This window comes from Myxine glutinosa, chromosome 13, assembly GCF_964187855.1.
Source record: "Myxine glutinosa chromosome 13, kmMyxGlut1.1, whole genome shotgun sequence".
Lineage (NCBI taxonomy): Eukaryota > Metazoa > Chordata > Myxini > Myxiniformes > Myxinidae > Myxine > Myxine glutinosa.
This window is the reverse complement of record NC_136273.1, coordinates 87,699,036-87,724,019: the sequence shown is the minus strand read 5'-3', so window position 1 is coordinate 87,724,019 and position 24,984 is coordinate 87,699,036. Positions and strand designations below refer to the sequence as shown.

The following is a 24,984-nucleotide window of genomic DNA, read 5'->3' as shown; positions in this document are numbered from 1 at the left end:
TTCAAAGTACACCGCCCCATGCCAAATAATTCAATATGCTGCAGCGCGGCATTGCCGGGGCGCCTCAGGCGCCCGGCAATGCCGCAGTGCAGCTCATTGAGGCTGCATTGGGAGGGAGAGGTGTACACTAATTGATTGATTAATTGTTTAATTAAAATCAATAAAAGATTATCACAAAATATTTTCATAATCAATTGGCTAATCGCATAACTAAACCAGTAGTGCTTCATCCAAAGATGTATCTTTTAGAAATTTAATTAAATAAGTCATTTATAAAAAATTAAATAATTAATTGATTACTCAATAAATAATTAATCGATTAATCAATAAATACTTAATAGATGAAATGATTAATCAATAAATAAAAAATATCCTTGATAGCCACATCACTTGGTCACTCATGTCCAAATATTAGCTTCCCAGCTCAAAAGGTGCCTGAGATATTGGCCAAATGAGAAAGAAAATAAATAAATGATTAATAATGAAAATAAATAAATAATAATCATAAAAAAATTAAATTATTAACCAATTTGGTCAGAGAACACATAAACTACCACTATTTCATCAGAATCTGTAACTTAAAAAAAAATTTTTTTTTGTCATTAATCGAATAATTAAATAATTAATCGATTAATTGATTAATTAATAAATCAAAAATATCCTTTGCAGCCAAATCACCTGGTCATTGGCATGTCCAAATATCAGCTTCCTAACTCAAAAGGTGCCTGAGTTAATAATGGTCAGAAGAGAAATGAAATTTAATTAATTAAATAAGTACTTAATTAAACGCTAATAATTAAATAACTCCTCAATTAATTGATTATTCAAAAAACAAAAAATACCGTATTTGACAAAGGACTTGCTCACTACTGTGCCGAAATTTCAGCTTCCTAGCTCAAAGGATGGCTGAGATATCGCCCGGACAAACAAACAAGAAAACAAACAAACAAGAAAGAAACCAGAGTGAAAACTGAGTACTCTCTTTCAGCGTGCGTCACTGCCGAGCCCCCTTTGGTGCCCGTCAATGACGATTTGTAATGCCTGGAGATGGCATAGGAAAGGAGCGGTGTACAAAAATACCGTTTTTGACAAAGGACTTGCTCACTATTGTGCCGAAATTTCAGCTTCCTAGCTTAAAGGATGGCTGAGATATTGCCCGGACAAACAAACAAACAAGTACAAATACATTCAAAGTACACCGCCCCATGCCAAATAATTAAATATGCTGCAGCGCGGCATTGCCGGGGCGCCTCTGGCGCCCGGCAATACCGCAGTGCAGCTCATTGAGGCTGCATTGGGAGGGAGAGGTGTACACTAATTGATTGATTAATTGTATAATTAAAATCAATAAAAGATTATCACAAAATATTTTCATAATCAATTGGCTAATCGCATAACTAAACCACTAGTGCTTCATCCGAAGATGTATCTTTTAGAAATTTAATTAAATAAGTCATTTATAAAAAATTAAATAATTAATTGATTACTCAATAAATAATTAATCGATTAATCAATAAATAATTAATAGATGAAATGATTAATCAATAAATCAAAAATATCCTTGATAGCCACATCACTTGGTCACTCATGTCCAAATATTAGCTTCCCAGCTCAAAAGGTGCCTGAGATATTGGCCAAATGAGAAAGAAAATAAATAAATGATTAATAATGAAAATAAATAAATAATAATCATAAAAAAATTAAATTATTAATCAATTTGGTCAGAGAACACATAAACTACCACTATTTCATCAGAATCTGTAACTTTAAAAAAAAAAATTTTTTTGTCATTAATCGAATAATTAAATAATTAATCGATTAATTGATTAATTAATAAATCAAAAATATCCTTTGCAGCCAAATCACCTGGTCATTGGCATGTCCAAATATCAGCTTCCTAACTCAAAAGGTGCCTGAGTTAATAATGGTCAGAAGAGAAATGAAATTTAATTAATTAAATAAGTACTTAATTAAACGCTAATAATTAAATAACTCCTCAATTAATTGATTATTCAAAAAACAAAAAATACCGTATTTGACAAAGGACTTGCTCACTACTGTGCCGAAATTTCAGCTTCCTAGCTCAAAGGATGGCTGAGATATCGCCCGGACAACCAAGAAAACAAGAAAGAAAACAAACAAGTACACATACATTCAAAGTACACCGCCCCATGCCAAATAATTAAATATGCTGCAGCGCGGCATTGCCGGGGCGCCTCCGGCACCCGGCAATACCGCAGTGCAGCTCATTGAGGCTGCATTGGGAGGGAGAGGTGTACACTAATTGATTGATTAATTGTATAATTAAAATCAATAAAAGATTATCACAAAATATTTTCATAATCAATTGGCTAATCGCATAACTAAACCAGTAGTGCTTCATCCGAAGATGTATCTTTTAGAAATTTAATTAAATAAGTCATTTATAAAAAATTAAATAATTAATTGATTACTCAATAAATAATTAATCGATTAATCAATAAATACTTAATAGATGAAATGATTAATCAATAAATAAAAAATATCCTTGATAGCCACATCACTTGGTCACTCATGTCCAAATATTAGCTTCCCAGCTCAAAAGGTGCCTGAGATATTGGCCAAATGAGAAAGAAAATAAATAAATGATTAATAATGAAAATAAATAAATAATAATCATAAAAAAATTAAATTATTAACCAATTTGGTGAGAGAACACATAAACTACCACTATTTCATCAGAATCTGTAACTTAAAAAAAAAATTTTTTTGTCATTAATCGAATAATTAAATAATTAATCGATTAATTGATTAATTAATAAATCAAAAATATCCTTTGCAGCCAAATCACCTGGTCATTGGCATGTCCAAATATCAGCTTCCTAACTCAAAAGGTGCCTGAGTTAATAATGGTCAGAAGAGAAATGAAATTTAATTAATTAAATAAGTACTTAATTAAACGCTAATAATTAAATAACTCCTCAATTAATTGATTATTCAAAAAACAAAAAATACCGTATTTGACAAAGGACTTGCTCACTACTGTGCCGAAATTTCAGCTTCCTAGCTCAAAGGATGGCTGAGATATCGCCCGGACAAACAAACAAGAAAACAAACAAGTACACATACATTCAAAGTACACCGCCCCATGCCAAATAATTAAATATGCTGCAGCGCGGCATTGCCGGGGCGCCTCCGGCGCCCGGCAATACCGCAGTGCAGCTCATTGAGGCTGCATTGGGAGGGAGAGGTGTACACTAATTGATTGATTAATTGTATAATTAAAATCAATAAAAGATTATCACAAAATATTTTCATAATCAATTGGCTAATCGCATAACTAAACCACTAGTGCTTCATCCGAAGATGTATCTTTTAGAAATTTAATTAAATAAGTCATTTATAAAAAATTAAATAATTAATTGATTACTCAATAAATAATTAATCGATTAATCAATAAATCAAAAATATCCTTGATAGCCACATCACTTGGTCACTCATGTCCAAATATTAGCTTCCCAGCTCAAAAGGTGCCTGAGATATTGGCCAAATGAGAAAGAAAATAAATAAATGATTAATAATGAAAATAAATAAATAATAATCATAAAAAAATTAAATTAGTAATCAATTTGGTCAGAGAACACATAAACTACCACTATTTCATCAGAATCTGTAACTTAAAAAAAAAAATTTTTTTGGTCATTAATCGAATAATTAAATAATTAATCGATTAATTGATTAATTAATAAATCAAAAATATCCTTTGCAGCCAAATCACCTGGTCATTGGCATGTCCAAATATCAGCTTCCTAACTCAAAAGGTGCCTGAGTTAATAATGGTCAGAAGAGAAATGAAATTTAATTAATTAAATAAGTACTTAATTAAACGCTAATAATTAAATAACTCCTCAATTAATTGATTATTCAAAAAACAAAAAATACCGTATTTGACAAAGGACTTGCTCACTACTGTGCCGAAATTTCAGCTTCCTAGCTCAAAGGATGGCTGAGATATCGCCCGGACAACCAAGAAAACAAACAAACAAGAAAACAAGAAACCAGAGTGAAAACTGAGTACTCTCTTTCAGCGTGCGTCACTGCCGAGCCCCCTTTGGTGCCCGGCAATGACGATTTGCAATGCCTGGAGATGGCATAGGAAAGGAGCAGTGTACAACAAACAAGAAAGAAACCAGAGTGAAAACTGAGTACTCTCTTTCAGCGTGCGTCACTGCCGAGCCCCCTTTGGTGCCCGTCAATGACGATTTGCAATGCCTGGAGATGGCATAGGAAAGGAGCGGTGTACAACAAGAAACCAGAGTGAAAACTGAGTACTCTCTTTCAGCGTGCGTCACTGCCGAGCCCCATTTGGTGCCCAGCAATGACGATTTGCAATGCCTGGAGATGGCATAGGAAAGGAGCGGTGTACAACAAGAAAGAAAGCAAGCAAGAAAGAAAGAAAGCAAGAAAACAAACAACCAGAGTGAAAACGGAGTACTCTCTTTCAGCGTGCGTCACTGCCGAGCCCCCTTCGGTGCCCGGCAATGACGATTTGCAATGCCTGGAGATGGCATAGGAAAGGAGCGGTGTACAATATATAAGTACTTAATAATCGCTAATAATTAAATAACTCATCAATTAATTGATTAATCAAAAAACAAAAAATACTGTTTTTGACAAAGGACATGCTCACTACTGTGCCGAAATTTCAGCTTCCTAGCTCAAAGGATGGCTGAGATATCGCCCGGACAAACAAACAAACAAACAAGTACACATACATTCAAAGTACACCGCCCCATGCCAAATAATTAAATATGCTGCAGCGCGGCATTGCCGGGGCGCCTCCGGCGCCCGGCAATACCGCAGTGCAGCTCATTGAGGCTGCATTGGGAGGGAGAGGTGTACACTAATTGATTGATTAATTGTATAATTAAAATCAATAAAAGATTATCACAAAATATTTTCATAATCAATTGGCTAATCGCATAACTAAACCAGTAGTGCTTCATCCGAAGATGTATCTTTTAGAAATTTAATTAAATAAGTCATTTATAAAAAATTAAATAATGAATTGATTACTCAATAAATAATTAATCGATTAATCAATAAATACTTAATAGATGAAATGATTAATCAATAAATCAAAAATATCCTTGATAGCCACATCACTTGGTCACTCATGTCCAAATATTAGCTTCCCAGCTCAAAAGGTGCCTGAGATATTGGCCAAATGAGAAAGAAAATAAATAAATGATTAATAATGAAAATAAATAAATAATAATCATAAAAAAATTAAATTATTAATCAATTTGGTCAGAGAACACATAAACTACCACTATTTCATCAGAATCTGTAACTTTAAAAAAAAAAATTTTTTTGTCATTAATCGAATAATTAAATAATTAATCGATTAATTGATTAATTAATAAATCAAAAATATCCTTTGCAGCCAAATCACCTGGTCATTGGCATGTCCAAATATCAGCTTCCTAACTCAAAAGGTGCCTGAGTTAATAATGGTCAGAAGATAAATGAAATTTAATTAATTAAATAAGTACTTAATTAAACGCTAATAATTAAATAACTCCTCAATTAATTGATTATTCAAAAAACAAAAAATACCGTATTTGACAAAGGACTTGCTCACTACTGTGCCGAAATTTCAGCTTCCTAGCTCAAAGGATGGCTGAGATATCGTCCGGACAACCAAGAAAACAAGAAAACAAACAAGAAACCAGAGTGAAAACTGAGTACTCTCTTTCAGCGTGCGTCACTGCCGAGCCCCCTTCGGTGCCCGGCAATGACGATTTGCAATGCCTGGAGGTGGCATAGGAAAGGAGCGGTGTACAACTAGAACGGGCACTCGGTAGAGCGCATACCTTCGCCGCAGCTACTGTTCTGTACTTGGCATGGGAGTGTAGGGAACAGAACAACAAAAATACGATTTTGACCTTTTCGTGACCTTGACCTTGACCTTTGACCCGATTGCTCCCAAAATCTAATCAAATGTGTCCCGTATAATAACCAATCATCCCACCAAATTTCATGCAATTCGGTTGAATACTTTTTGAGTTATGCGAATAACATACACACACACACACAGACATACAAATAAATACACAGCGATCAAAACATAACCTTCCGCTTTTGCGAAGGTAACAAACAAGTACACATACATTCAAAGTACACCGCCCCCATGCCAAATAATTAAATATCCTACAGCGCGGCATTGCCGGGGCGCCTCCGGCGCCCGGCAATACGGCAGTGCAGCTCATTGAGGCTGCATTGGGAGGGAGAGGTGTACACTCATTGATTGATTAATTGTATAATTAAAATCAATAAAAGATTATCACAAAATATTTTCATAATCAATTGGCTAATCGCATAACTAAACCACTAGTGCTTCATCCGAAGATGTATCTTTTAGAAATTTAATTAAATAAGTCATTTATAAAAAATTAAATAATTAATTGATTACTCAATAAATAATTAATCGATTAATCAATAAATAATTAATAGATGAAATGATTAATCAATAAATCAAAAATATCCTTGATAGCCACATCACTTGGTCACTCATGTCCAAATATTAGCTTCCCAGCTCAAAAGGTGCCTGAGATATTGGCCAAATGAGAAAGAAAATAAATAAATGATTAATAATGAAAATAAATAAATAATAATCATAACAAAATTAAATTATTAATCAATTTGGTCAGAGAACACATAAACTACCACTATTTCATCAGAATCTGTAACTTTAAAAAAAAATTTTTTTGGTCATTAATCGAATAATTAAATAATTAATCGATTAATTGATTAATTAATAAATCAAAAATATCCTTTGCAGCCAAATCACCTGGTCATTGGCATGTCCAAATATCAGCTTCCTAACTCAAAAGGTGCCTGAGTTAATGGTCAGAAGAGAAAGGAAATTTAATTAATTAAATAAGTACTTAATTAATCGCTAATAATTAAATAACTCCTCAATTTATTGATTAATCAAAAAAAAAAATACCGTTTTTGACAAAGCACTTTCTCACTATTGTGCCAAAATTTCAGCTTCCTAGCTCAAAGGATGAATGAGATATCGCCCGGACAAACAAGAAAGAAAACAAACAAGTACACATACATTCAAAGTACACCGCCCCATGCCAAATAATTAAATATGCTGCAGCGCGGCATTGCCGGGGCGCCTCCGGCGCCCGGCAATACCGCAGTGCAGCTCATTGAGGCTGCATTGGGAGGGAGAGGTGTACACTAATTGATTGATTAATTGTATAATTAAAATCAATAAAAGATTATCACAAAATATTTTCATAATCAATTGGCTAATCGCATAACTAAACCAGTAGTGCTTCATCCGAAGATGTATCTTTTAGAAATTTAATTAAATAAGTCATTTATAAAAAATTAAATAATTAATTGATTACTCAATAAATAATTAATCGATTAATCAATAAATACTTAATAGATGAAATGATTAATCAATAAATCAAAAATATCCTTGATAGCCACATCACTTGGTCACTCATGTCCAAATATTAGCTTCCCAGCTCAAAAGGTGCCTGAGATATTGGCCAAATGAGAAAGAAAATAAATAAATGATTAATAATGAAAATAAATAAATAATAATCATAAAAAAATTAAATTATTAATCAATTTGGTCAGAGAACACATAAACTACCACTATTTCATCAGAATCTGTAACTTTAAAAAAAAAATTTTTTTTGTCATTAATCGAATAATTAAATAATTAATCGATTAATTGATTAATTAATAAATCAAAAATATCCTTTGCAGCCAAATCACCTGGTCATTGGCATGTCCAAATATCAGCTTCCTAACTCAAAAGGTGCCTGAGTTAATAATGGTCAGAAGAGAAATGAAATTTAATTAATTAAATAAGTACTTAATTAAACGCTAATAATTAAATAACTCCTCAATTAATTGATTATTCAAAAAACAAAAAATACCGTATTTGACAAAGGACTTGCTCACTACTGTGCCGAAATTTCAGCTTCCTAGCTCAAAGGATGGCTGAGATATCGTCCGGACAACCAAGAAAGAAAACAAGAAACCAGAGTGAAAACTGAGTACTCTCTTTCAGCGTGCGTCACTGCCGAGCCCCCTTTGGTGCCCGGCAATGACGATTTGCAATGCCTGGAGATGGCATAGGAAAGGAGCGGTGTACAACAAGTACACATACATTCAAAGTACACCGCCCCATGCCAAATAATTAAATATGCTGCAGCGCGGCATTGCCGGGGCGCCTCCGGCGCCCGGCAATACCGCAGTGCAGCTCATTGAGGCTGCATTGGGAGGGAGAGGTGTACACTAATTGATTGATTAATTGTATAATTAAAATCAATAAAAGATTATCACAAAATATTTTCATAATCAATTGGCTAATCGCATAACTAAACCAGTAGTGCTTCATCCGAAGATGTATCTTTTAGAAATTTAATTAAATAAGTCATTTATAAAAAATTAAATAATTAATTGATTACTCAATAAATAATTAATCGATTAATCAATAAATACTTAATAGATGAAATGATTAATCAATAAATCAAAAATATCCTTGATAGCCACATCACTTGGTCACTCATGTCCAAATATTAGCTTCCCAGCTCAAAAGGTGCCTGAGATATTGGCCAAATGAGAAAGAAAATAAATAAATGATTAATAATGAAAATAAATAAATAATAATCATAAAAAAATTAAATTATTAATCAATTTGGTCAGAGAACACATAAACTACCACTATTTCATCAGAATCTGTAACTTAAAAAAAAAAATTTTTTTTGTCATTAATCGAATAATTAAATAATTAATCGATTAATTGATTAATTAATAAATCAAAAATATCCTTTGCAGCCAAATCACCTGGTCATTGGCATGTCCAAATATCAGCTTCCTAACTCAAAAGGTGCCTGAGTTAATAATGGTCAGAAGATAAATGAAATTTAATTAATTAAATAAGTACTTAATTAAACGCTAATAATTAAATAACTCCTCAATTAATTGATTATTCAAAAAACAAAAAATACCGTATTTGACAAAGGACTTGCTCACTACTGTGCCGAAATTTCAGCTTCCTAGCTCAAAGGATGGCTGAGATATCGTCCGGACAACCAAGAAAACAAGAAAACAAACAAGAAACCAGAGTGAAAACTGAGTACTCTCTTTCAGCGTGCGTCACTGCCGAGCCCCCTTCGGTGCCCGGCAATGACGATTTGCAATGCCTGGAGGTGGCATAGGAAAGGAGCGGTGTACAACTAGAACGGGCACTCGGTAGAGCGCATACCTTCGCCGCAGCTACTGTTCTGTACTTGGCATGGGAGTGTAGGGAACAGAACAACAAAAATACGATTTTGACCTTTTCGTGACCTTGACCTTGACCTTTGACCCGATTGCTCCCAAAATCTAATCAAATGTGTCCCGTATAATAACCAATCATCCCACCAAATTTCATGCAATTCGGTTGAATACTTTTTGAGTTATGCGAATAACATACACACACACACACAGACATACAAATAAATACACAGCGATCAAAACATAACCTTCCGCTTTTGCGAAGGTAACAAACAAGTACACATACATTCAAAGTACACCGCCCCCATGCCAAATAATTAAATATCCTACAGCGCGGCATTGCCGGGGCGCCTCCGGCGCCCGGCAATACGGCAGTGCAGCTCATTGAGGCTGCATTGGGAGGGAGAGGTGTACACTCATTGATTGATTAATTGTATAATTAAAATCAATAAAAGATTATCACAAAATATTTTCATAATCAATTGGCTAATCGCATAACTAAACCACTAGTGCTTCATCCGAAGATGTATCTTTTAGAAATTTAATTAAATAAGTCATTTATAAAAAATTAAATAATTAATTGATTACTCAATAAATAATTAATCGATTAATCAATAAATAATTAATAGATGAAATGATTAATCAATAAATCAAAAATATCCTTGATAGCCACATCACTTGGTCACTCATGTCCAAATATTAGCTTCCCAGCTCAAAAGGTGCCTGAGATATTGGCCAAATGAGAAAGAAAATAAATAAATGATTAATAATGAAAATAAATAAATAATAATCATAACAAAATTAAATTATTAATCAATTTGGTCAGAGAACACATAAACTACCACTATTTCATCAGAATCTGTAACTTTAAAAAAAAATTTTTTTGGTCATTAATCGAATAATTAAATAATTAATCGATTAATTGATTAATTAATAAATCAAAAATATCCTTTGCAGCCAAATCACCTGGTCATTGGCATGTCCAAATATCAGCTTCCTAACTCAAAAGGTGCCTGAGTTAATGGTCAGAAGAGAAAGGAAATTTAATTAATTAAATAAGTACTTAATTAATCGCTAATAATTAAATAACTCCTCAATTTATTGATTAATCAAAAAAAAAATACCGTTTTTGACAAAGCACTTTCTCACTATTGTGCCAAAATTTCAGCTTCCTAGCTCAAAGGATGAATGAGATATCGCCCGGACAAACAAGAAAGAAAACAAACAAGTACACATACATTCAAAGTACACCGCCCCATGCCAAATAATTAAATATGCTGCAGCGCGGCATTGCCGGGGCGCCTCCGGCGCCCGGCAATACCGCAGTGCAGCTCATTGAGGCTGCATTGGGAGGGAGAGGTGTACACTAATTGATTGATTAATTGTATAATTAAAATCAATAAAAGATTATCACAAAATATTTTCATAATCAATTGGCTAATCGCATAACTAAACCAGTAGTGCTTCATCCGAAGATGTATCTTTTAGAAATTTAATTAAATAAGTCATTTATAAAAAATTAAATAATTAATTGATTACTCAATAAATAATTAATCGATTAATCAATAAATACTTAATAGATGAAATGATTAATCAATAAATCAAAAATATCCTTGATAGCCACATCACTTGGTCACTCATGTCCAAATATTAGCTTCCCAGCTCAAAAGGTGCCTGAGATATTGGCCAAATGAGAAAGAAAATAAATAAATGATTAATAATGAAAATAAATAAATAATAATCATAAAAAAATTAAATTATTAATCAATTTGGTCAGAGAACACATAAACTACCACTATTTCATCAGAATCTGTAACTTAAAAAAAAAAAATTTTTTTGTCATTAATCGAATAATTAAATAATTAATCGATTAATTGATTAATTAATAAATCAAAAATATCCTTTGCAGCCAAATCACCTGGTCATTGGCATGTCCAAATATCAGCTTCCTAACTCAAAAGGTGCCTGAGTTAATAATGGTCAGAAGATAAATGAAATTTAATTAATTAAATAAGTACTTAATTAAACGCTAATAATTAAATAACTCCTCAATTAATTGATTATTCAAAAAACAAAAAATACCGTATTTGACAAAGGACTTGCTCACTACTGTGCCGAAATTTCAGCTTCCTAGCTCAAAGGATGGCTGAGATATCGTCCGGACAACCAAGAAAGAAAACAAACAAACAAGAAAACAAACAAGTACACATACATTCAAAGTACACCGCCCCCATGCCAAATAATTAAATATGCTGCAGCGCGGCATTGCCGGGGCGCCTCCGGCGCCCGGCAATATCGCAGTGCAGCTCATTGAGGCTGCGTTGGGAGGAAGAGGTGTTCGCTAATTGATTGATTAATTGTATAATTCAAATCAATAAAAGATTATCACAAAATATTTTCTTAATCAATTGGCTAATAGCATAACTAAACCAGTAGTGTTTCATCCGAAGATGTATCTTTTAGAAATTTTATTAAATGTCATTAATAAAAAATTAAATAATTCATTGATTAATCAATAAATAATTAATCAATTAATCAATAAATAATTAAGCAATTAAATGATTAATCAATAAATCAAAAATATCCTTGATAGCCACATCACTTGGTCACTGTCATGTCCAAATATTAGCTTCCCAGCTCAAAAGGTGCCTGAGATATTGGCCAAATGAGAAAGAAAATAAATGAATGATTAATAATGAAAATAAATAAATAATAATCATAAAAAAATAAATTATTAATCAATTCGGTCAGAGAACACATAAACCACCACCATTTCATCAGAATGTGTAACTTAAAAAAAAAAAATTTTTTGGTCATTAATCGAATAATTAAATAATTAATCGATTAATTGATTAATTAATAAATCAAAAATAGCATTTGCAGCCAAATCACCTGGTCATTGGCATGTCCAAATATCAGCTTCCTAACTCAAAAGGTGCCTGAGTTAATGGTCAGAAGAGAAAGGAAATTTAATTAATTAAATAAGTACTTAATTAAACGCTAATAATTAAATAACTCCTCAATTAATTGATTAATCAAAAAACAAAAAATACCGTTTTTGACAAATGACTTGCTCACTATTGTGCCGAAATTTCAGCTTCTTAGCTTGAAGGATGGCTGAGATATCGCCCGGACAACCAAGAAAGCAAGAAAACAAACAAACAAACAAGTACAAATACATTCAAAGTACACCGCCCCATGCCAAATAATTGAATATGCTGCAGCGCGGCATTGCCGGGGCGCCTCCGGCGCCCGGCAATACCGCAGTGCAGCTCATTGAGGCTGCATTGGGAGTGAAAGGTGTACACTAATTGATTGATTAATTGTATAATTAAAATCAATAAAAGATTATCACAAAATATTTTCATAATCAATTGGCTAATCGCATAACTAAACCACTAGTGCTTCATCCGAAGATGTATCTTTTAGAAATTTAATTAAATAAGTCATTTATAAAAAATTAAATAATTAATTGATTACTCAATAAATAATTAATCGATTAATCAATAAATACTTAATAGATGAAATGATTAATCAATAAATCAAAAATATCCTTGATAGCCACATCACTTGGTCACTCATGTCCAAATATTAGCTTCCCAGCTCAAAAGGTGCCTGAGATATTGGCCAAATGAGAAAGAAAATAAATAAATGATTAACAAGTACACATACATTCAAAGTACACCGCCCCATGCCAAATAATTAAATATGCTGCAGCGCGGCATTGCCGGGGCGCCTCCGGCGCCCGGCAATACCGCAGTGCAGCTCATTAAGGCTGCATTGGGAGGGAGAGGTGTACACTAATTGATTGATTAATTGTATAATTAAAATCAATAAAAGATTATCACAAAATATTTTCATAATCAATTGGCTAATCGCATAACTAAACCACTAGTGCTTCATCCGAAGATGTATCTTTTAGAAATTTAATTAAATAAGTCATTTATAAAAAATTAAATAATTAATTGATTACTCAATAAATAATTAATCGATTCATCAATAAATAATTAATAGATGAAATGATTAATCAATAAATCAAAAATATCCTTGATAGCCACATCACTTGGTCACTTATGTCCAAATATTAGCTTCCCAGCTCAAAAGGTGCCTGAGATATTGGCCAAATGAGAAAGAAAATAAATAAATGATTAATAATGAAAATAAATAAATAATAATCATAAAAAAATTAAATTGGTAATCAATTTGGTCAGAGAACACATAAACTACCACTATTTCATCAGAATCTGTAACTTAAAAAAAAAATTTTTTTGGGTCATTAATCGAATAATTAAATAATTAATCGATTAATTGATTAATTAATAAATCAAAAATATCCTTTGCAGCCAAATCACCTGGTCATTGGCATGTCCAAATATCAGCTTCCTAACTCAAAAGGTGCCTGAGTTAATAATGGTCAGAAGAGAAATGAAATTTAATTAATTAAATAAGTACTTAATTAAACGCTAATAATTAAATAACTCCTCAATTAATTGATTATTCAAAAAACAAAAAATACCGTATTTGACAAAGGACTTGCTCACGACTGTGCCGAAATTTCAGCTTCCTAGCTCAAAGGATGGCTGAGATATCGTCCGGACAACCAAGAAAGAAAACAAACAAGTACACATACATTCAAAGTACACCGCCCCATGCCAAATAATTAAATATGCTGCAGCGCGGCATTGCCGGGGCGCCTCCGGCGCCCGGCAATACCGCAGTGCAGCTCATTGAGGCTGCATTGGGAGGGAGAGGTGTACACTAATTGATTGATTAATTGTATAATTAAAATCAATAAAAGATTATCACAAAATATTTTCATAATCAATTGGCTAATCGCATAACTAAACCAGTAGTGCTTCATCCGAAGATGTATCTTTTAGAAATTTAATTAAATAAGTCATTTATAAAAAATTAAATAACTAATTGATTACTCAATAAATAATTAATCGATTAATCAATAAATAATTAATAGATGAAATGATTAATCAATAAATCAAAAATATCCTTGATAGCCACATCACTTGGTCACTCATGTCCAAATATTAGCTTCCCAGCTCAAAAGGTGCCTGAGATATTGGCCAAATGAGAAAGAAAATAAATAAATGATTATTAATGAAAATAAATAAATAATAATCATAAAAAAATTAAATTAGTAATCAATTTGGTCAGAGAACACATAAACTACCACTATTTCATCAGAATCTGTAACTTAAAAAAAAAATTTTTTTTTGTCATTAATCGAATAATTAAATAATTAATCGATTAATTGATTAATTAATAAATCAAAAATATCCTTTGCAGCCAAATCACCTGGTCATTGGCATGTCCAAATATCAGCTTCCTAACTCAAAAGGTGCCTGAGTTAATAATGGTCAGAAGATAAATGAAATTTAATTAATTAAATAAGTACTTAATTAAACGCTAATAATTAAATAACTCCTCAATTAATTGATTATTCAAAAAACAAAAAATACCGTATTTGACAAAGGACTTGCTCACTACTGTGCCGAAATTTCAGCTTCCTAGCTCAAAGGATGGCTGAGATATCGTCCGGACAACCAAGAAAGAAAGAAAACAAGAAAACAACCAGAGTGAAAACTGAGTACTCTCTTTCAGCGTGCGTCACTGCCGAGCCCCCTTCGGTGCCCAGCAATGACGATTTGCAATGCCTGGAGATGGCATAGGAAAGGTGCGGTGTACAATAAATGACAAGTACACATACATTCAAAGTACACCGCCCCATGCCAAATAATTAAATATGCTGCAGCGCGGCATTGCCGGGGCGCCTCCGGCGCCCGGCAATACCGCAGTGCAGCTCATTGAGGCTGCATTGGGAGGGAGAGGTGTACACTAATTGATTGATTAATTGTATAATTAAAATCAATAAAAGATTATCACAAAATATTTTCATAATCAATTGGCTAATCGCATAACTAAACCAGTAGTGCTTCATCCGAAGATGTATCTTTTAGAAATTTAATTAAATAAGTCATTTATAAAAAATTAAATAATTAATTGATTACTCAATAAATAATTAATCGATTAATCAATAAATACTTAATAGATGAAATGATTAATCAATAAATCAAAAATATCCTTGATAGCCACATCACTTGGTCACTCATGTCCAAATATTAGCTTCCCAGCTCAAAAGGTGCCTGAGATATTGGCCAAATGAGAAAGAAAATAAATAAATGATTAATAATGAAAATAAATAAATAATAATCATAAAAAAATTAAATTATTAATCAATTTGGTCAGAGAACACATAAACTACCACTATTTCATCAGAATCTGTAACTAAAAAAAAAAAAATTTTTTTGTCATTAATCGAATAATTAAATAATTAATCGATTAATTGATTAATTAATAAATCAAAAATATCCTTTGCAGCCAAATCACCTGGTCATTGGCATGTCCAAATATCAGCTTCCTAACTCAAAAGGTGCCTGAGTTAATAATGGTCAGAAGAGAAATGAAATTTAATTAATTAAATAAGTACTTAATTAAACGCTAATAATTAAATAACTCCTCAATTAATTGATTATTCAAAAAACAAAAAATACCGTATTTGACAAAGGACTTGCTCACTACTGTGCCGAAATTTCAGCTTCCTAGCTCAAAGGATGGCTGAGATATCGCCCGGACAAACAAACAAGAAAACAAACAAACAAGAAAGAAACCAGAGTGAAAACTGAGTACTCTCTTTCAGCGTGCGTCACTGCCGAGCCCCCTTTGGTGCCCGTCAATGACGATTTGCAATGCCTGGAGATGGCATAGGAAAGGAGCGGTGTACAACAAGAAACCAGAGTGAAAACTGAGTACTCTCTTTCAGCGTGCGTCACTACCGAGCCCCCTTCGGTGCCCGGCAATGACGATTTGCAATGCCTGGAGGTGGCATAGGAAAGGAGCGGTGTACAACAAGTACACATACATTCAAAGTACACCGCCCCATGCCAAATAATTAAATATGCTGCAGCGCGGCATTGCCGGGGCACCTCCGGCGCCCGGCAATACCGCGGTGCAGCTCATTGAGGCTGCATTGGGAGTGAGAGGTGTACACTAATTGATTGATTAATTGTATAATTAAAATCAATAAAAGATTATCACAAAATATTTTCATAATCAATTGGCTAATCGCATAACTAAACCACTAGTGCTTCATCCGAAGATGTATCTTTTAGAAATTTAATTAAATAAGTCATTTATAAAAAATTAAATAATTAATTGATTACTCAATAAATAATTAATCGATTAATCAATAAATAATTAATAGATGAAATGATTAATCAATAAATCAAAAATATCCTTGATAGCCACATCACTTGGTCACTCATGTCCAAATATTAGCTTCCCAGCTCAAAAGGTGCCTGAGATATTGGCCAAATGAGAAAGAAAATAAATAAATGATTAATAATGAAAATAAATAAATAATAATCATAAAGAAATTAAATTATTAATCAATTTGGTCAGAGAACACATAAACTACCACTATTTCATCAGAATCTGTAACTTTAAAATAAATTTTTTTTTTGTCATTAATCGAATAATTAAATAATTAATCGATTAATTGATTAATTAATAAATCAAAAATATCCTTTGCAGCCAAATCACCTGCTCATTGGCATGTCCAAATATCAGCTTCCTAACTCAAAAGGTGCCTGAGTTAATGGTCAGAAGAGAAAGGAAATTTCATTAATTAAATAAGTACTTAATTAATCGCTAATAATTAAATAACTCCTCAATTTATTGATTAATTAAGAAAAAAAAAATACCGTTTTTGTCAAAGGACTTGCTCACTATTGTGCCGAAATTTCAGCCTCCTAGCTGAAAGGATGGCTGAGATATCGTCCGGACAACCAAGAAAGAAAACAAACAAGTACACATACATTCAAAGTACACCGCCCCATGCCAAATAATTAAATATGCTGCAGCGCGGCATTGCCGGGGCGCCTCCGGCGCCCGGCAATACCGCAGTGCAGCTCATTGAGGCTGCATTGGGAGGGAGAGGTGTACACTAATTGATTGATTAATTGTATAATTAAAATCAATAAAAGATTATCACAAAATATTTTCATAATCAATTGGCTAATCGCATAACTAAACCACTAGTGCTTCATCCGAAGATGTATCTTTTAGAAATTTAATTAAATAAGTCATTTATAAAAAATTAAATAATTAATTGATTACTCAATAAATAATTAATCGATTAATCAATAAATAATTAATAGATGAAATGATTAATCAATAAATCAAAAATATCCTTGATAGCCACATCACTTAGTCACTTATGTCCAAATATTAGCTTCCCAGCTCAAAAGGTGCCTGAGATATTGGCCAAATGAGAAAGAAAATAAATAAATGATTAATAATGAAAATAAATAAATAATAATCATAAAAAAATTAAATTGGTAATCAATTTGGTCAGAGAACACATAAACTACCACTATTTCATCAGAATCTGTAACTTAAAAAAAAATTTTTTTTGGGTCATTAATCGAATAATTAAATAATTAATCGATTAATTGATTAATTAATAAATCAAAAATATCCTTTGCAGCCAAATCACCTGGTCATTGGCATGTCCAAATATCAGCTTCCTAACTCAAAAGGTGCCTGAGTTAATAATGGTCAGAAGAGAAATGAAATTTAATTAATTAAATAAGTACTTAATTAAACGCTAATAATTAAATAACTCCTCAATTAATTGATTATTCAAAAAACAAAAAATACCGTATTTGACAAAGGACTTGCTCACGACTGTGCCGAAATTTCAGCTTCCTAGCTCAAAGGATGGCTGAGATATCGTCCGGACAACCAAGAAAGAAAGCAAGAAAACAAACAAACAAGAAACCAGAGTGAAAACTGAGTACTCTCTTTCAGCGTGCGTCACTGCCGAGCCCCCTTTGGTGCCCGGCAATGACGATTTGCAATGCCTGGAGATGGCATAGGAAAGGAGCGGTGTACAACAAACAAGAAACCAGAGTGAAAACTGAGTACTCTCTTTCAGCGTGCGTCACTGCCGAGCCCCCTTTGGTGCCCGGCAATGACGATTTGCAATGCCTGGAGATGGCATAGGAAAGGAGCGGTGAACAACAAACAAGAAAGAAACCAGAGTGAAAACTGAGTACTCTCTTTCAGCGTGCGTCACTGCCGAGCCCCCTTTGGTGCCCGGCAATGACGATTTGCAATGCCTGGAGATGGCATAGGAAAGGAGCGGTGTACAACAAACAAGAAAGAAAGAAAGAAACCAGAGTGAAAACTGAGTACTCTCTTTCAGTGTGCGTCACTGCCGAGCCCCCTTTGGTGCCCGGCGATGACGATTTGCAATGCCTGGAGATGGCATAGGAAAGGAGCGGTGTACAACAAACAAACAACCAAGAAAACAAACAAACAAACAAGTACACATACATTCAAAGTACACCGCCCCATGCCAAATAATTAAATATGCTGCAGCGCGGCATTGCCGGGGCGCCTCCGGCGCCCGGCAATACCACAGTGCAGCTCATTAAGGCTGCATTGGGAGGGAGAGGTGTACACTAATTGATTGATTAATTGTATAATTAAAATCAATAAAAGATTATCACAAAATATTTTCATAATCAATTGGCTAATCGCATAACTAAACCACTAGTGCTTCATCCGAAGATGTATCTTTTAGAAATTTAATTAAATAAGTCATTTATAAAAAATTAAATAATTAATTGATTACTCAATAAATAATTAATCGATTAATCAATAAATAATTAATAGATGAAATGATTAATCAATAAATCAAAAATAAGTCATTTATAAAAAATTAAATAATTAATTGATTACTCAATAAATAATTAATCGATTAATCAATAAATACTTAATAGATGAAATGATTAATCAATAAATCAAAAATATCCTTGATAGCCACATCACTTGGTCACTCATGTCCAAATATTAGCTTCCCAGCTCAAAAGGTGCCTGAGATATTGGCCAAATGAGAAAGAAAATAAATAAATGATTAATAATGAAAATAAATAAATAATAATCATAAAAAAATTAAATTATTAATCAATTTGGTCAGAGAACACATAAACTACCACTATTTCATCAGAATCTGTAACTTTAAAAAAAAAAATTTTTTTGTCATTAATCGAATAATTAAATAATTAATCGATTAATTGATTAATTAATAAATCAAAAATATCCTTTGCAGCCAAATCACCTGGTCATTGGCATGTCCAAATATCAGCTTCCTAACTCAAAAGGTGCCTGAGTTAATAATGGTCAGAAGAGAAATGAAATTTAATTAATTAAATAAGTACTTAATTAAACGCTAATAATTAAATAACTCCTCAATTAATTGATTATTCAAAAAACAAAAAATACCGTATTTGACAAAGGACTTGCTCACTACTGTGCCGAAATTTCAGCTTCCTAGCTCAAAGGATGGCTGAGATATCGTCCGGACAACCAAGAAAGAAAACAAACAAACAAGAAAACAAGAAACCAGAGTGAAAACTGAGTACTCTCTTTCAGCGTGCGTCACTGCCAAGCCCCCTTCGGTGCCCGGCAATGACGATTTGCAATGCCTGGAGGTGGCATAGGAAAGGAGCGGTGTACAACAACCAGAGTGAAAACTGAGTACTCCCTTTCAACGTGCGTCACTGCCGAGCCCCCTTCGGTGCCCGGCAATGACGTTTTGCAATGCCTGGAGATGGCATAGGAAAGGTGCGGTGTACAATACAAACGAAAACGGAGGAGGATGAGGAGGAAATGTCGAAAATAGCACAGCTCGAGGAGCAGCAAAATGGCGTGGTGTAGTAGTAGTAGTAGTAGTAGTAGTAGTAGTAGTAGTAGTAGTAGTAGTAGTGGTGGTCATAGTCGTAGTGGTAATAGTAGTAGTGGTAATAGTAGTAGTGATGGAGTTTTTGCATGTGATCATTTAATATTTGCGCTTATGAGCTGATGTTTTGAATCGAATGATGGTTGATTAATTCATAAAACAGCAATAAAAAGTGTTTTTTGTAAACCTAGATGTTAGACTCAGTAAAGTGATCTCACAGATAACGACGTGGTTGCTCTGACAACACTGCCCAGATTACGCTCACCACTATTGGCTATGGAGACCAGTCACCATCGACTTGGCTTGGACGACTGCTCGCCTCGACGTTCGCTATCCTTGGCATCTCCTTCTTCTCGCTTCCTGCCGTAAGTCCATCGCATGCACAGACAGTTATTTTATACAAATTGCTTAAACGATTTTGACAAGTGAAGCTGATGCTTTTACTGGTCAGGATTGCTGATTTGCTTTCTCGCAATGGACAGTTGATGGTTCAAAATTTAAATCTCAATGCTTTCTCCTTTCAAACAGTTTGTTATCAATATGCCATCTTACTATAATTCACCAAATGTCCGTCCGTCTGTCTGTCTGTCCGTTCGAAGGTACCGTAAAAACTGCAGAACCGATTGCAACGATATTTTGGGAGGATAATCCTGGGATCTCCAGGAGTAAAATAGGCTATTTAGTTTTCCCAATTTCAGCTTTGCTCTCCAGCATTCTCAGGTTTGGACTCCTGCATAACATTCGCGTTCGCATAACATTCATTGTGACGATGTTGTTTTCCCGGGTGCCGCACAAACGGCTGCACCGATCACTGCACAACTGCACCGATCGAACTCGGTGACCTCGGACAAAGACCTTTTATAAAGACACGGGTTGAATCCCTGCTTGAGAGAATTCTAACCCATTTCAACTGAAGGAAACACGTATCGGGAGTACATACGACATAGCGATTGTGAACACGATTATCGATCACGATTCACGATCATGATCATCACGATCATAGTGTATCGATCACTGTGGGACATTTGGTGAATTATAGTAAGATACTGTTTAGATTTTGATGATTTGCATATGATATGATTTAACGGATGTTTATATGAATCGTTTAAAATAAAAAAAGCCTTCAATTTCTGATATTTTACCTTTTCATTTGGGCCTCCCAATTGAAGCCCCACCCATAGGGCGGGTACCGTTGCTAGTTAGTCTAACTCCAATAAACCGTTTTATTTTATTTTAAGAAATCCGAAATTGTTTTAGATGTGAGTGATTGTTGTCTTTTACACCACTTTATCTAACACCTTACATTAGTTCTTTGTGCCTGTCGTTTATGTCCATTATGATGTCCCTAAAACAGTAAGTTTCCTGTTTGGAATGATTTTAAATTTTGTTTGATTACCAGACAACCAGACCGACTCTAAAAATTATCTCACTCCTCTCTGCGCATGTGCGATATGGTCAAGATTCCATCTCACTCCTCGCTGCGCATGCGTGATCTCTTCAAGATTCCATCTCACTCCTCCCTGCGCATGTGCGATATGGTCAAGATTCCATCTCACTCCTCTCTGCGCATGTGCGATATGGTCAATATTCCATCTCACTCCTCTCTGCGCATGTGCGATATGGTCAAGATTCCATCTCACTCCTCTCTGCGCATATGCCATATGGTCAAGATTCCATCTCACTCCTCTCTGCGGATGTGCGATATGGTCAAGATTCCATCTCACTCCTTTCTGCGCATGCGTGATCTCCTCAAGATTCCATCTCACTCCTCTCTGCGCGTGCGTGATTTGGTCAAGATTCCATCTCACTCCTCTCTGCACGTGTGCGATTTGGTCAAGATTCCATCTCACTCCTCTCTGCACGTGTGCAATATGTTCAAGATTCCATCTCACTCCTCTCTGCGCATGCGTGATCTGGTCAAGATTCCATCTCACTCCTCTCTACGCATGCGTGATCTGGTCAAGATTCCATCTCACTCCTCTCTGCACGTGCGCAATCTGATCAAGATGCCATCTCACTCTCTGAGAATGCGTGATCAAGATTCCATCTCACTCCTTTCTGCCCGTACGCAATATGTTCAAGATTCCATCTCACTCTCTGAGAATGCGTGATCAAGATTCCATCTCACTCCTTTCTGCCCGTACGCAATATGTTCAAGATTCCATCTCACTCCTCTCTGCGCATGCGTGATCTGGTCAAGATTCCATATCACTCCTCTCTGCACATGCGTGATTTGGTCAAGATTCCATCTCACTCCTCTCTGTGCATGCGTGATCTGATCAAGATTCCATTTCACGCATCTCTGGGTGTACATGATCTGGTCAAGATTCCATCCCACTCCTTTCTGCGCGTGCGCGATCTGGTCAAGATTCCATCTCACTCCTTTCTGCGCGTGCGCGATCTGGTCAAGATTCCATCTCACTCCTATCTGGGCGTACGTGATCTGGTCAAGATTCCATCTTACTCCTCTCTGGGCGTACGTGATCTGGTCAAGATTCCATCTCACTCCTATCTGTGCATGCACGATGTGGTCAATATTCCATCGCACTCCTCTCTGCGCGTGCACAATATGGTCAAGATTCCATCGCACTCCTCTCTGCGCGTGCACAATATGGTCAAGATTCCATCGCACTCCTCTCTGCGCATGCGTGATAAAGAATCCATCTCACTCCTCTCTGGGCGTACGTGATATGGTCAAGATTCCATCTCACTCCTATCTGCGCATGCGCGATGTGGTCAATATTCCATCTCACTCCTCTCTGCGCGTGCACAATATGGTAAAATATTCCATCTCACTCCTCTCTGCGCATGCGTGATCAAGATTCCATCTCACTCCTCTCTGCCCGTGCGTGATATGGTCAAGATTCCATTTGACTCTTATCTGCACATGCGCGATTTGGTCCATATTCCATCTCACTCCTCTCTGTGCGTGCGCCATTTGGTCAAGATTCCATCTCACTCCTATCTGCGCATACGTGATCTGGTCAAGATTCCATCTCACTCTTCTCTGGGCGTACGTGATCTGGTCAAGATTCCATCTCACTCCTATCTGCGCATGCACGATGTGGTCAATATTCCATCTCACTCCTCTCTGCGCATGCGTGATAAAGAATCCATCTCACTCCTCTCTGGGCGTACGTGATCTGGTCAAGATTCCATCTCACTCCTTTTTTTTTTTTTTTTTTTTTTTTGTATACTGAATCGAGGCTCGTGAAAGAGCTAACATTTACTTCACAAACAAATCGACCAGACAAACAAAATACACAAAAAGAGGGAGCGGCAGACAAGATGGGGAGAAAAGGGGAAGCACACAAACACATCTGCGCATGCGCGATGTGGTCAATATTCCATCTCACTCCTCTCTGCGCATGCATGATAAAGAATCCATCTCACTCCTCTCTGGGCGTACGTGATCTGGTCAAGATTCCATCTCACTCCTATCTGCGCATGCGCGATGTGGTCAATATTCCATCTCACTCCTCTCTGCGCGTGCACAATATGGTAAAAGATTCCATCTCACTCCTCTCTGCGCATGCGTGATATGGTCAAGATTCCATTTGACTCTTATCTGCGCATGCGCGATTTGGTCCATATTCCATCTCACTCCTCTCTGTGCGTGTGCCATTTGGTCAATATTCCATCTCACTCCTCTCTGCGCGTGCGCCATTTGGTCAAGATTCCATCTCACTCCTCTCTGCACGTGCGTGATATGGTCAAGATTCCATTTGACTCTTATCTGCGCATGCGCGATTTGGTTCATATTCCATCTCACTCCTCTCTGTGCGTGTGCCATTTGGTCAATATTCCATCTCACTCCTCTCTGCGCGTGCGCCATTTGGTCAATATTCCATCTCACTCCTCTCTGCGCATATGCGATATGATCAAGATTTCATACAATTTGCCAAATTCAGAGCCAAAGTAATGTTAAACTAGAGGTTCATTTTTCAACAGATTCGAGTTCAAAATATAACATTCAATTGAAATTAAGTTGTTCCTCGATCGGAAACTGACGTTTGTAAACACACGGACAGACAGACAATGTGGTCCAATTGCTTATACCCCACATTTCCTTTTCCCCCATTCCCACCTCAGTCCCTTCCCTTTCCCAAGTTTATTCTCACCAATTTATTGTCCCCTTCCCCTTTCCCTCCTTGTAAATCAGGGAATTCTGGGGTCGGGGTTTGCACTGAAGGTGCAGGAGCAGCACCGCCAAAAGCACTTTGAGAAACGGCGCATACCTGCTGCCTTCCTCATGCAGGTGTGTGATGCAGGTTCCTTACATCAAAGTGTACCTGACACCGCACAATGAAATCATGGCCCTCTGCTCTCCTCTTTGCATCTATAATTGTACAACTGTCCTGATTTAGTGGTTTCCAGACAGCTTATATGTACAACTAATAATCACCACCAATTTTTGTTCAAATAAAATCTTTTCAATCTGACATCTTTTAGGACACATCAAACTGGATTGAAGGTCTTGAAATTATTACCTAGGACAGGAGGTACTCTGGGATTTGTTGTACAGATATTACTTACTCTTTTGTGGGGTTTTTTTTTGCTTGTTTTTGTCGTGTGTTGTGAGGGCAGTGCGCATGGCGATGTTACGCTGCGATTGAGCGACCACTCTCTCCCAGCACCTGGAGAACCCACATGCGTGTTCTGCACACCTGTAGCAGTCCCATGCAGTAAGTCCCTTTAAGTAAAAAAAAAAGTAGGAGTGGGGAATTGGGAGTGAAGGAGGGTTAATTAATTAAATAAATAAATAAGGCAATTAATTAATTAATAAATGAATGTGTTGCAAAGTTTAGTTTGTCAACTTGTCTATTAAAGAATAAAGTAAACTGTAAAGAAGATAATAGTAAAATATACAT

At 35.2% G+C, this 24,984-nt stretch overlaps 1 protein-coding gene across 1 annotated transcript in view; it reads left to right on the top strand.

Moving 5' to 3' along the window:
• The window catches only part of LOC137439100 (potassium voltage-gated channel subfamily KQT member 4), a 333,803-nt gene that overhangs the window by 262,681 nt on the left and 46,138 nt on the right, over positions 1-24,984 (top strand). The window contains exons 6-8 of the mRNA XM_078767763.1: positions 20,368-20,478; positions 24,276-24,371; positions 24,701-24,798. Coding sequence (XP_078623889.1) covers positions 20,368-20,478; positions 24,276-24,371; positions 24,701-24,798 — 305 coding nt within the window. The remainder of the gene's footprint in view (positions 1-20,367; positions 20,479-24,275; positions 24,372-24,700; positions 24,799-24,984) is intronic.